The sequence below is a fragment of the Ranitomeya imitator genome, chromosome 1 (genome assembly GCF_032444005.1).
Source record: "Ranitomeya imitator isolate aRanImi1 chromosome 1, aRanImi1.pri, whole genome shotgun sequence".
In the NCBI taxonomy this organism is placed as follows: domain Eukaryota; kingdom Metazoa; phylum Chordata; class Amphibia; order Anura; family Dendrobatidae; genus Ranitomeya; species Ranitomeya imitator.
The window spans coordinates 495,280,914-495,294,848 of record NC_091282.1 but is presented as its reverse complement, the minus strand read 5'-3'; the positions used below and the strand labels follow the sequence as shown (position 1 = coordinate 495,294,848).

The following is a 13,935-nucleotide window of genomic DNA, read 5'->3' as shown; positions in this document are numbered from 1 at the left end:
AAATTTGGGGTGCGTCTCATAATCCGGAGCGTCTTATAAAGCGAAAAATACGGTAATCTGTTCTAGGAATTCGTTTTCCCTTCCCAATAAACCAACTTCAAACTGTACTTACCAATATCAATGTTTTCTCGCCCAAGAGCAATTAAAGACAGGTATAGGATTTCTCTGTAAATGCTCCTAAAGAGATAAAATAAGTAAGCATATACAGTAAGATTCAATACGATACTAGAGGGTCACCAGCAAAGACGATCCCAAGTCTTACCTTTGCCTTTTGCTGGCTGAAGTATATTTTTGCAGCAACAAGCTAATAGGCCTAAGAACATCATTGTGCTGGATACTGAGTGTTATGCTCTCAAGCAAGTGACAGATATCTTGCAATTCTATGGGTACAGGTGCTCCTGTCTTCTTTATAGATTCTTTAAGAGAGGAATAAATATTATAGATCAGTACAAAACAATGGAAAAAAAAACCCCAAAACCCTTGATGCTTCATCATGTTTGCCATTAGTGAAATGTTCCAGACTCCCACAATTCAGAACGGGCTATCTTTGAACAGCGAATCAATTTCTTTGCTCCCAATTCCTAATGTATGGGTACTTAATTTCAACCCTTAAAATGCTTAGATTTGTGAAACCCGAGCCACTGACAACATGAATCAGACACGGACTACACGCTTGCAGCCAGGCACATGTCACTCTGGAGCGCTGCGGTATCTCAGAGCAAACATGTTTCACTTTCTGCCCAGCTCCAGTTGACTGCACTTAAGAAGAGACCTGTGAGTCAAAGGGATTGGGGAGGAAGAAACCGTCTGGAGACCCGCTTTGCTGAACTGGACACACCATATAATAGTGGGCCCTGTATATTTTTAGTATGCACACGCATCATTGGGTGACGTGCGCTCCACCATGAAGATCTTTTGTCATTTCGCCACACATTTGAGTCACACATTTGCGTGTCACTTCCTGTGGGTTGGCACATGTCATTGATTGCATGCATTACACTGTGGAACGCACACATTTCCACTCGCCCTCATATGCCTCTAGGTTTGTGCTCTATAATTTGTATACAGATACAGTAAATAATTACTTAGCATCTGAATGTAATTAGCATTTCTACAATGGCAGTGCTCATTGGTTCAGAGTAGATTAAATGTATTTCTACTGTAACTATCACTCCGTGATAAAGCTTAGGTGAAATCTATAACATGCTTAGAGTAAACTATAACCATTAGTGATGAGCGAATATACTCGTTACTCGAGATTTCTTTAGTTTTTAGCGCCACAACTGAATGATTTACATCTGTTAGCCAGCATAAGTACATGTGGGGGTTGCCTGATTGCTAGGGAATCCCCGCATGTACTTATGCTGGCTAACAGATGTAAATCATTCAGCTGCAGCAAGAAAAACGTAATATCCGAGTACTAAAAAATACTCGGAGGACCCCCGAGCGTGCTCGAGAAATCTCAAGTAACGAGTATATTCACTCATAACTGGTAACCATTTATTGCAAGTGATAATTCTACCAATAACATGTAAAAATATCACTACTACCACCAACCAAGATTGTGTGAAAATAAAAAAGGAATATTGCTTTCAGTATTAAAATGCAAATTGACAAAAAATAAAACGACCTTATTTAGAAAGCTGTTTCCATTAAGATAATATTTGTTAAAAAAAAAAGAAAAGAAAAAAGAAACAGCTGAACATATATTACCAACATTTTGACTAAACAATATTACCTATAGTCCGCCATTTCATATAAAGAGCCTCTCCAGGATCTTGGTGGAGGTTGACATTATCCCATAAAAGTTGAATGTAGACAAGTTTGCTGTCTTGGGATAGTGATGACTGTGGCACCTTAAAAAAAAAAAAAAAAAAAGAGTCAAGTTTTCCATTGAACGTTGAGCTTAAAATTTGTTCATAGAGAGTGCATTATAAATACTGACTAAAGTAAAACATTGTCATTTCCATTGCATTATTAAAAAGTTACAACAGCAGCTAAGTATTAACACACCTGTTCACCTCCATTGCAATGTTCAGATGTCAGGATAAGTCCAGGCAGATTGCTTGGTAAATCCAGTCTCCTGAAGTACCATACCAAGTTCCAGAATATGATTGGATGCTGATTTATAAATGTGGATGTATGGATAACTTGCTCACCCTCATTTTCCAGCAATGATTCCAGTTCTTTGCGTAGTACAAGAGGACTAAGATATGGGACCGAAACAGGGGCAGGGTTGTGTCTCTTTTCCAAGGGATCCTATAAAAAAAATTGAAAGTATATTTAAAGCAGTGTCCCACCATGTAAAGCTTCTGGCCAGGGGAGAAAGTATAAGTGTATATACTGGTGACACTCTCAGCTGTTTGTCTGAGTGAACACATTTCCCTGCCTGTTTGTTTTATCACAGGAGAAAGTGTTTTTGTGTTTCACCAGATGCGTTCTCTTTTATGTCTTGCCGTGTCACCAGTATAGTCACTAAAGCGTTCTACATGGTCGGACGCAGAAAATAATAGTAAATAGCAGAAAATAAAAAAAAATAGGGAAATGGAGGGAAAAGATTATTTTTATTTAGTAAATGAAAAATACTTTAATTGCAAAAACGTCTAACAAAGTGTAGCTCAGTAATGCCAAGAGTGAAAACCTGCATGATGTAATAAAAAAAAATGAATAAAAAAAATAACCACACTTGACAGAGTCAACATACCACCACTTCTTGCAGGCTGTTCGGTAGACTGACAGTGGATACACCGTGCAATGGCTTTTGGGGCAAGTCAAAATTCTGGAAAGGTCCTCCCACACTATGACTCCTTGTTAATGAAGCAACTCTCTTTGTTGCATTGTTGCTCTCCAAATGTTTCAGTTTGTCCTCACCATGACTATCACTGGAATAAACATAAAAAATAACTGGTACAGATCACTGAAAAAATATTAAAAAAATTAAACAATCCAGTGCCCTAGGTCTACAGCTTTTATTTTCGCTCTGTGCACTCAACAGAAAAGGTAGTAACAGCAACATATATCTCAGTTTTTTAATAGGTTGTTTGAGGTTCCTAATCTCATTTTCTCCATGATATTTCTGATAAATAAGACACAATTTAAAGAAGCACTCCCATCAAAGTTTCTATTCTCTTAATATATTGCAGTCATCATATTATACAGTGCTGTGTACTTACAATTGCTCATTTGGCCTTTCTACCCAGCTAATTTTTCTCTTTTCTCTGCTCTATGTAGAAACAGGAAGTTTGTTGTCCCTACATTTATCATTCCCCTCTTCAACTCCTCTTGACCCAGCTCCCCCCAACCTCCCCAGGGACTTTTGAAGTGAGTTATGACTTGTGCAGGGAAAATTGACCTCATGTTTCTACATAGAGCTCAGAAGGATTCAGCTAGTCAGTGTTTAATCGTGTGATGTCATAGACCTAAAAGAAAAGGGACAAACTTGCTGGGTAGAAAGGCAAAATGAACAATTGTAAGTACACAGTGCTGTATAATATGATGACTGAAATATATTAGACTAAACAATTTGATGGGAGTGCTTTTTTTTAAATTACAATATCCACAAGAATCTTTATTCCACAATTATAGCAGAAGTCTGCAGATTAAAACAGTAATAAGTCATACAACTTATGGTTAGATGGTTAATGAATTGTGGCTTTGGAAAACAAGAAATTAATATTACCTGTTATCAGTAAATTTACTTGCATGTGTTGCTGCTGCGAGTGGAGATGAAGAGTCTGACAAGTTAATCAGGTCATTAGAAGGAAGGACAGTTTTCATTGGAGGCTGAGAAGTCTCAGGGGTTGTCTGATGGTTACTGCTTTGTAGGCTGTCACCCGAATTACTTGGCTTGAGAAAGAAACTGATAGAAAGGAACACAAAAATATAACGTATATAGGTATATTAGGAATATGAAGCATATGAGGAAAAAAAAAAAGATGCCAGACTTTTCAGAGTTACAGAGACATAATTTCCATATTTTTTTAAAAAATTAAAAGCGACAATCCTTTATTATTTATTAAAGAGGACCACTCACATGCTCCAAAAAAATTAAGTCAGCTCCTCCGATTCTGACACTGTATTTGTTTTAACGCTGCAACATTCGATGGCAGAAATATTCATATATTCACAATATTTGTTTATTCTGAAGCGCAGTGTATGAAAGTTCTGCTGCAGTCCAACTAGGAGTTTCTTCAGAGTCTTCTCTGGGGGCGTGTGCTTTCACCCCTCTTTCTCAAACGTTGCCAATGACAGCTTTGAAACTGATCTAGCAGTCTCAGATGCTGCCGAGCTGTGATTGGCAGCTTCAGAAAGGCAGGGATGAAAGCACATGCCCCCAGAGAAGACTCTGAAGAAATGCTCAAACTCTGAAGAAGCACTCAGACTGCATTGCATCACTCAATTGCAGAGATAATCACATTTGTAGTACTACAAAAGTGATGGAGTGAAGTAATGCAAAAGGAACAGGGCGGAAGAAACAGAGAGCTAAGAAATTTTTACTAGATACTCAAATCCTTTTTTAAGCAAGTGACAGGTCCTCTAGGAACCAAACTATTTAATAGTTTTAGGTAGCAACTACCTATTCATGTTCAGTAGGTATTAAAGTGAACCTGTCACCAGGTTTGGCCGATAGGAGATACGGCCATCACCTTTCAGGGCTGATATAGAGCATTCTATTATGTTGTATATCTGCCCCCAACCTGACCTGTAGGAGAAGAAAAATAACTTATTATACTCACCTGCGGGGCGGTCCGGTCCAATGGCGTCGCTGGTCTTGGTCAGACGCCTCCCATCTTCTTACGATCCCTGTCGTCCTGCTTGCTTCGTGTGGATGACGCGTCCCTTTGTCATCCACACAGCCTCCTCGGCACAGCGCTCCGATGCAGGTGTAATTCTCTGCCCTGTGGAGGGTAGAGCAAAGTACTGCAGTGCGCATGCGCCAGGGCTCTTTGACTTTTCCCGGCACCCGCACTGCAGTACTTTGCTCTGCCCTCAATAGGGCAGAATACGCCTGCACAGGAGCGCAATGCCGAGGTGACGCGTCATCCACACGAAGCAAGCAGGAGGGTGGCATCGCAAGAAGGGAGGCGCCGGACGAAGACCAGCAACGCCCATCGGACTGGACTGCCCGCAGTTGAGTACAATACAAAGTTATTTTTCTTCTCCTACACGTCGGGATGGGGGCAGATATACAGTATTATAGAATGCTGTATATCAGCCCTGAAAAGTGATGGCCGTATCTCTTATCGGCCAAACCTGGTGATAGGTTCCAGTTAAACTTTTATTTTTAAACAGAATTTCATTGTTCCTACATAACTTTACATGTTTTTTTTTGCATAGTATTGGCTCAGCTGTTACCATTTTATTTTTAATATACAATAGATAAAGTAATACTGCAGTAAAAACATGGCATGTTTTTTTCACTTCTACTAATATTCTTTCCTTTTGTTCATAAATTAATAATTTTAATGTAAAACCTCTGTATTGAGCCATCCCATCGTCAGTTAGCATTATAAATGCTGAAAACAAACAAACCTGTTGGAACCACGCAAGTCCTTAAATTCAATGTTAAGAACAGGCAGAAAAGTGACTTTACAGAAAGGACATGTGGTGTTTAAATTGGAGTCATCAGCAGTCCATCCTGCCATGATCTCTTCATCATACACTAATGCCTTACAGCCTCGGCATTGCGAGCAACTCGACATCAGGACCTACAAACACACAACGGGAAAACAAAAGAAAAACATATGTTACCGAAATCGCTATAAAACCATAGTGACCATACCTCATTTTTTCCAAATATATTCATTATAATTAAAACTTAAAGTAACTCGCTTTTCTGATTAGCTATATAGACTTTTTTAAAGTATCTACCTAAACAACTGACCTTGTTTTTTTTTTCAATGCAATGTGTACATTTCTGAAACAATACAATATACGAGATGTGAATGTAAAGCCATCAGCTTGCTCACTCACTTCCAATGCGCAGTTCTGAAAGATACTTGATAAGCTGGTATTTTGAGATGATCCATGCTCTGACTTCTCAGACTCCAATCCTCGTACACCTTTACCTGGTGTAGGTTCACCTTTAAAAACAACACACTTTATTGACATCATGTCTTGTTATAAGCTATCAATATACATATGCAGCAAACTCTCCATTCACTTCTATGGGAGTTCCAAGAATAGCTAAGTACACTTTTTATCTAATATTTGGAACTCCCATAGATGAGACTACAGAGCATGGCATAGCATACCCATATGATGTAACAACCTAAAATACAATATAACAAATGCAGCAATTAAATGCTCCATACACTCCTAAGGAAGTTCCAAAAATGGCTAAGTGCACTTGTTCACCTATTTTTGGAACTACCATAGATGAGAACACACAGCATTGCTCAGCATCTCCAAATCTACCTGTAAAGTCCTCAAGGTGGATAATAATCATTTTATTTCTATAGCGCCAAGCAGCACTTTACATTTTAGAGGAGATTTGTACAGACAATAAAAGACATTACAGAATAACAATAATCACATAAAACAACAGATGCCAAGAGGAATGAGGACCCTCCTTGAATGCTTAAAACCTATGAGTAAATAGGGGAGACATGAAAGGTGGATGGTAACAACCGCTCTAATTATACGGTCCAGCCACCAATGTAATAAATCGGGTGTTCATGTAAGGCTGCATGAAGCAGTAACTAACCAGTATGTGTAAAAGTACAGACAAAGAGGGCTATTAAATGCATAAAGCGAGTGAGAACAGATGATACAAGGATCCTGGTTCTGAAGAAAATTTTGAATGAGCAACACAGGATAGTTAGATAAGTGAGGTGAGGCGGTAGGCCAGTCTAAAGAAATACATTTTTAGGGCACGATGAAAACTGTGGGTATTGGGGATTAATCAAATTATCCTGGGTAGTGCATTTCAAAGAATTGGAACAGCACGTGAGAAGTCTTGGAGACGGGAGTGGGAGGTTCCAATGATTATGTTAATCTTCGGTCATTAGCAGAATGGAGGGCACAGGAAGGGTGGTAGACTGAGACGAGGGAGGAGATGTAGGGGGGTGCTGAACCGTGGAGGGCTTTGTGGGTGAGAGTTATAACTTTATATTGAACTCGGGAGTGGATGGGTAACCAGGGCAATGACTGGCACAGGGTAGACGTATCTATTAGTGGAGAGTTATAATACTCCAGACGAGAATGAATAAGAGCTACAAGTAAGAGTTTTGCAGAGTCTAAAGTAAGAGATGGTTGTATTCTAGAAATGCTTTGGAGGTGTAGATGACAAGAGCGAGTCAGTGATCGGATGTGGCGGGTGAATGAAAGATCTGAATCAAGTATGACCTTAAGACAGCGAGCATGTTGCTTGGAGGTAATGGTAGAACCACACACGGAAATGGCAATGTCGGGCATAGGTAGGTTAGTGGACGGAGGAAACACAAGGAGTTCAGTTTTTGACAGGTTCAGTTTCAGATGGAGAGGACATGATGTTGGAGACAGTGGTAAGACAATCACTGGTGTTTTGTAATAATGCAGGCGTGATGTCAGGAGTAGAAGTGTGTAATTGGGTATCATCAGTATAGACATGGTACTGGAAACCAAATATACTGATTGTTTGCAGTATATAAGGACAAGAGGAGGGGGCCTAGGACTGATCCTTGAGGAACGCCAACAGAGAGGGGGAAAGGAGAGGAGGAGGAGCCAGCAAAACATACAGTGAAGGAACGGTCAGAGGTAGGAAGAGAACCAGGAGAGAATGGTGTCCTTGGGGGCCGATGGAGCAGAGCATAGTGAGGAGGAGCTGATGATCCACATTGTCGAATGTTGCAGAGAGATCCAGGAGAATCAGCAAGGAGTAGTGACCATTAGATTTAGCCATTATTAGATCACTAGAAACTTTAGTCAGGACAGTTTCAGTAGAGTGTAAAGTGCAGAAACAGGATTGTAGAGGATCAAGAAGACAGTAATCTGAGCGATATCTGATTGGACCAAGCATTCCAGGAGTTTAGAGATTAAGGGAAGATTAGAGACAGGTCTATAGTTAGCAGCACAGTTCTTGTTGAGAGATTTTTTTTAAGTAATGGATGCATGCTGGTGTGTTTAAATGAGGAGGGAAAGATACCAGAAGAGAGAGGTTGAATATTTTTGTTAGGTGAGTGGTGCCAGCTAAGGAAATGGACTGGAGATTTGAGGGAATAGGATCACTGGTGCAAGTAGTAGGGTGAGAAGATGCAAGGAGCCTGATCACTTCTTCTACTGTGACTAGTTCAAAGACAGAGAGTCAGGTAGATGCAGTGGGGAGGGAAGACAGTGCATGGTATGAGGGTATCGGGAGAAAATTTCTTGTCGGATATGGTCAATTTATTCTTTAAAATGATTGACCAGATCATCAGCGAAGAGATCCGTGGTTCGGGTCTGCACTCTTGGATTGAGGAGGGAATGAAAAGTGTCAAAGACACATTTAAGAATGTTAGATAGTGAGGTGATGAGGGTGTTAAAGCATCTTTCTTGGAGAAGTGAAGGGCAGAGTTGTATGTTTTGGAGAAGTGAAGGACAGAGTTGCATGTTTTAAGCATAAACTTACAATGTATGAAGTCTTCGGCCAGACTGGATTTTCTCCACAGACATTTGGCGCACATGGAGGACCGCTGTAGGAAATGTGTTTGCACCGTATGCCAGGGTTGTCGCTGTCTGTGCCAAGCTGTTCTATGTATAGGAGATACAGCTGCATCCAGGGCACTTTATGTGTTTCAATATAATGCTTCAGTGCAGAGTCAGGACATGAGAGGGAGGAGATTGGGACCAATGAGGACTGCAAATTCTTCATAATTTTCTGGGTGTTAATGGCACGTATATTCCTAGAAGTGTGGAAAGTGGGAGTGTCCTCAGCAGAGTGATAGTTATTGACAGAGAATGAAAGAAGGTTGTGGTCAGAGAGTGGGAGAGGGGAGTTAGTAAAATCATGCACTGAGCAGAGGCGGGAGAATACCAAGTCCAGGGAATTTCAGTCTTCATGCATAGGAGAGTTACTAAGCTGTGAAAGGCTGAAGGAGGTTAGAGACAAAAGGTGAGTGGCAGATGGGGAGAGGGGGAAAACCAATGGGGATGTTAAAGTCACCCATGACGTGGGTGGGGATGTTAAAAGCAAGAAAATGTGAAAGCCAGGTGGCAAAGTGATCAAAAAACTGGCGGGAGGGGCCCAGAGGACAATATACAACCGCCACTTGCAGGGAGACGGGGATATGAAGTTTGACAGCATGCACCTCAAAAGAAGGGACGATCAGTGAGGGTACTTGGTGGATAACCTGAAAGGTACATTTGGTTGATAGGAGCAGCCCAACGCCTCCATCTGATCTGTTGTCTGACCTTGGGGTATGAAAGAAATGTAGTCCACCAAATGAGAGAGCAGCAGCGATGGTGTCTGACTGCTGGCTTCAATGAGAGCCAGAAGGTTAAGAGAATTAGAAAGGAAGAAGTCATGGATGAAGGAGAGTTTATTACACACCGAGCAAGAAATCCAGAGGGCACACTTAAAAGGCATGCAGGGAATATTAATGAGATTTGAGGAGTGTGGTAGGTGAAGGGTTCCACTTACTATAACATGAAGGGCCAGGGTTAGGATAGATCTCCTGCGACTAGGAGGAGGATAGAAAGAGTGAGCAGATGATTAAGTGATTTGTGAGAGCGTGTCTTGTGTTATATGATGGGACTGAATGGATCTATGCAGTTTACCATTGTGAAAAAAGCGTGAGTGCTATACATAGGAGAGGATAAGATAGAGTGGCTGATAAGGATGGAGTGTAAAGAGTTTGTGCAAAGACGGTAGATGTGAGTGAATGCAGCGGCTAGGATATAAATTATACAAATGGATTGGTACTCCATGTGAAGTGGTGCTCAAGGAAAATGCAATGTATAAAATTCAAAAAGGTCCTGGTACTCACATACTTATGAATCAGGGTTTCAATCCAATAAACACATAAATCCAATTAGGACGCGTTTCAGCCCATCCCAGGCTTTCATCAACAATGGGAAAAAGAAAGATTTATACAACATATAAAGGTTAACACAAGGGAAGTGACCTCATCACAAAGAATTGCAAGGAGGCAGCACAACAAAATTATTAAACAAAAAACAAACAAAACGTGAAAGAGGAATATTCAAATACATGATAATATCATGCATATATCCATGAAATTTATAACCATTAACAAATACACTTATAGTATTCTCTCCTAGAATAAGTATACAGCTCACATAGTGGATATGTCTCAATATGGATGAAACATACTCTGCTGTATAATCTGTTGTTGATGAGATCTCACAATATTGCTATATAATTATTATTGTTTAACCTTTTATATATATTTTTTTGTATTTTCTTAATTTTTTTTTAATTTACTTTATTTAACCTCATGTGGAAAGACTAAACCAAAAAGTCATATTATAAAAAAAATACATCAAAACTCAAATTAGGCCATGTGCGGAATTTTCCGCAGCGGTTTTGATAAATCCGCAGTGCAAAACTGCTGCGTTTTTTACTGCGGATTTACCGTGGTTTTTATTGCGGTTTCCGCTGCGGATTTTCACCTGCAGTTTCCTATTGGAGCAGGGGAAAAACCGCTGCGGATTCCGCACAAAGAATTGACATGCTGCGGAAAATAAACCGCTGTGTTTCCGCGCGTTTTTTTTCCGCACCATGTGCACTGCGGATTTCATTTCCATGGTACTGTAAATGCATGGGAAACCGCTGCGGATCCGCAGCAAAATCCGCAACGTGTGCACATACCCTTATAATACAGGAGTCCCCAACCTGTGGGTCGCGGCTTTCTGCCAGCTTGGTGCATTAGCACTCAGTCTAGCAAATAACTATGAAGAGCAGATCTCTAGATGGTGACGTTTGTGATGTTGGGGACCTCTGTCATAATACAATATCCACTCCATTATATTAAGCTCCACAAGATGATGTTTTTTCTAACTGATGATCAGTGCATTTGTGAAGTCTGAAAAAGGGAGGTGGAAAAGGTTCTCAATCTCATAATACAGCTAATAAACCATATTTAACCCCTTCGGCTCCAATGTTAGCAATGCGTGTACCCACAAGGCTTCTTTGGGATGAAGAATTCTCTTAATATTCCCACCCTTCCTGGGAATCCTCACTTGTTCACTGCACAAGAAACAGAGGAGGCTGGAGGGGGCGGAGAAGATGACTGTGCCCCCAAGTCCTGCCCCGAAGAACACTGAAGAGCAAAAGACCTTATTTTCTGAAAACTTCACAAAGCGAGTGTTCAGAAGCCACTTAATGGATCCCTTCACATCAGGCAGCAGATTAATCAGCATCACATTATGGCCATGCCTTTAGATTATAGGGCTAAATCCTGCTGACAGGTTCTCGAAGATAAAAAGGAAGTGACAATAAAATATTGCCACATCTGATAGTCGACGTATGTCCACAGACGTGGGTGCCAACATACTGGATTTTCTCTCCATCATATAGGAGCCCGCACAGACATTTAATAGGATTTATCACATTGCTGGACTCAGTCACTGAGGAATCAGTAACTATGCTTTTTATCCTCTGAAACTGTAATGTAGATATTGCCCTCTTAATTGCACTATTAAAATGAGGCAAGCTATTTTATCAGTGCTTTTTTTTTTTTTAAGACATCTGTTTTTAATGTGTCATCACCCTTTTTAACCCCTTCCCGCCGCTGTCCTTTTTCGTTTTTCGCTCCCCTCCTTCCCAGAGCCATAACTTTTTTATTTTTCCATCAATATTGCCATGTGAGGGCTTATTTTTTGCGGGTCAAGTTGTACTTTTGAACTACACCATTGGTTTTACCATGTCTTGCACTAGAAAACAGGAAAAAAATTCCAAGTGCAATGAAATTGCAAAAAAAGTGCAGTCCCACACTTGTTTTTTGTTTGGCTTTTTTGCTAGGTTCACTAAATGCTAAAACTGACCTGCCATTATGATTCTCTAGGTCATTACGAGTTCACAGACACCAAACATGCCTGGGTTATTTTTTATTTCAGTGGTGAAAAAAAATTCAAAACTTCGCTAAAAAAAACAAACAAAAAAAAGCGCCATTTTCCGATACCCGTAGCGTCTCCATTTTTGTGGTCAGGTGAGGGCTTATTTTTTACGTGCCGAGCTGACGTTTTTAATGATAACACTTTTATGCAGATACGTTCTTTTGATCGCCAGTTATTGCATTTTAATGCAATGTCGCGGCGACAAAAAAAAACGTAATTCTGGCGTTTCAATTTTTTTTCTCGCTACGCCGTTTAAGCGATCAGGTTAATGCTTTTTTTATTGATAGATCGGGCGATTCTGAACGCGGCGATACCAAATATGTGTAGGTTTGATTTAATTTTTTTTTTATTTTGGATGGGGCGAAAGGGGGGCGATTTAAACTTACGTTTTGTTTTTCATATTTTTAAAAACATTTTTTTTTAACTTGTGCCATGCTTCAATAGCCTCCATGGGAGGCTAGAAGCTGGCACAACTCGATTGGCACGGCCACATAGCAGCGATCATCAGATTGCTGCTATGTAGCTGAAATGCAGGCTTGCTATGAGCGCTGACCACAGGGTGGCGCTCACAGCAAGCCGGCATCAGTAACCATAGAGGTCCCAAGGACCTCTATGGTTACCATCCTGATGCATCGCCTACCCCCGATCATGTGACGGGGGTCGGCGATGCGCTAATTTCCGGCCGCGCGGCTGGATGCGCCGGTTAAATGCCGCTGTCTGCGTTTGACAGCGGCATCTAACAAGTTAATAGCGGCGGGTGAACTGCGATTTCACCCGCCACTATTGCAAGCACATGTCAGCTGCACAAAACAGCTGACATGTTGCGACTTTGATGTGGGCTCACCGCCGAAGCCCACATCAAAGCAGGGGATCCGACATGTGCCGTACTAGTACGGAGCATGTTGGGAAGGGGTGTTCCCGAACACCATGGTGTTCAAAAAACTTATTTATTACAAATCATAAAACAATTCAAATTTCTGTTCCTATCAACACTATTAAGGAAACAATGGAAGGTCAGAAGTAATTCAAGGGGCCCCTCCCCACTTGCTAAACTTAAATATGAACCAATTGAACAGGTGAGGATACCCAGGAGGGGTGGGAATATTAAAAGGATTCTTCATTGCAAAGAAGCCTTCTGTTTACAGGCATGCAAACATTGGATCTGAAGGGGTTAAATAGGGATCAGGAGATTACCCATATTACAGGGGATCAATAACCTTTTTTTTTTTCCACCTCCCTTTTTCAGACTTCACGAATGTGCTGATCATCAGTTAGAAACATCATCTTGTGCAGCTGAACATAATGAAGTGGTTATTGTATTAGGATTTGAGGTTTGATGTATTTTATATAATATATGACCTTTTGGTTTAGTTTTTCCACATAAGGTTAAATAAAGTAAATGAAAAAAATCCAAAATGTAATACAATTTTTTCCCCAATTTTAAACAAATGAAAGTAAAAGAATAAGTATAATAATTCAATAGTAATATTATGATATATCATAAATGATAAAAACGATACATCAGAGTATGTGCATTGAACAGCAAGGCGGGTTGCTGTTGAGAAAAAAAAAAATATACCGTATTTTTCGCTTTGTAAGACGCTCCGGATTATAAGACGCACCCCAAATTTTGAGGAGAAAAATAGGAAAAAACTATTTTTTAATAAATTGGTGGGGCGTCTTATAATCCATGCGTCTTATTACTTACCAGGGGTTGTGGTTGTGGTGGATCAGGGTCCCAGGCTCGTTGCCGGAGGCAGGAGTGGAGCATTGCTGCAGGCTGGGATGAGGGGGTCTGCAGGGGGCTCCTGTGCTGCAGGGGGGCTCCTGTGCTGCAGCCTGGGATGATGGGTCTGCAGGGGGCTCCTGTGCTGTAGGGCTGTCTCCGGTGCTGCGGGG

At 40.7% G+C, this 13,935-nt stretch overlaps 1 protein-coding gene across 2 annotated transcripts in view; it reads right to left on the bottom strand.

Moving 5' to 3' along the window:
* DENND4C (DENN domain containing 4C) overlaps nucleotides 1-13,935 on the bottom strand; it is a 181,820-nt gene that overhangs the window by 7,521 nt on the left and 160,364 nt on the right. For both annotated transcript variants that reach the window (XM_069766158.1, XM_069766167.1), the window contains exons 25-32: nucleotides 5,974-6,083; nucleotides 5,533-5,708; nucleotides 3,680-3,859; nucleotides 2,705-2,882; nucleotides 2,014-2,259; nucleotides 1,739-1,856; nucleotides 263-416; nucleotides 113-177 (exon numbers count right to left, since the gene is read on the bottom strand). In XM_069766158.1, the coding sequence (XP_069622259.1) occupies nucleotides 113-177; nucleotides 263-416; nucleotides 1,739-1,856; nucleotides 2,014-2,259; nucleotides 2,705-2,882; nucleotides 3,680-3,859; nucleotides 5,533-5,708; nucleotides 5,974-6,083 (1,227 nt within the window). The remainder of the gene's footprint in view (nucleotides 1-112; nucleotides 178-262; nucleotides 417-1,738; nucleotides 1,857-2,013; nucleotides 2,260-2,704; nucleotides 2,883-3,679; nucleotides 3,860-5,532; nucleotides 5,709-5,973; nucleotides 6,084-13,935) is intronic.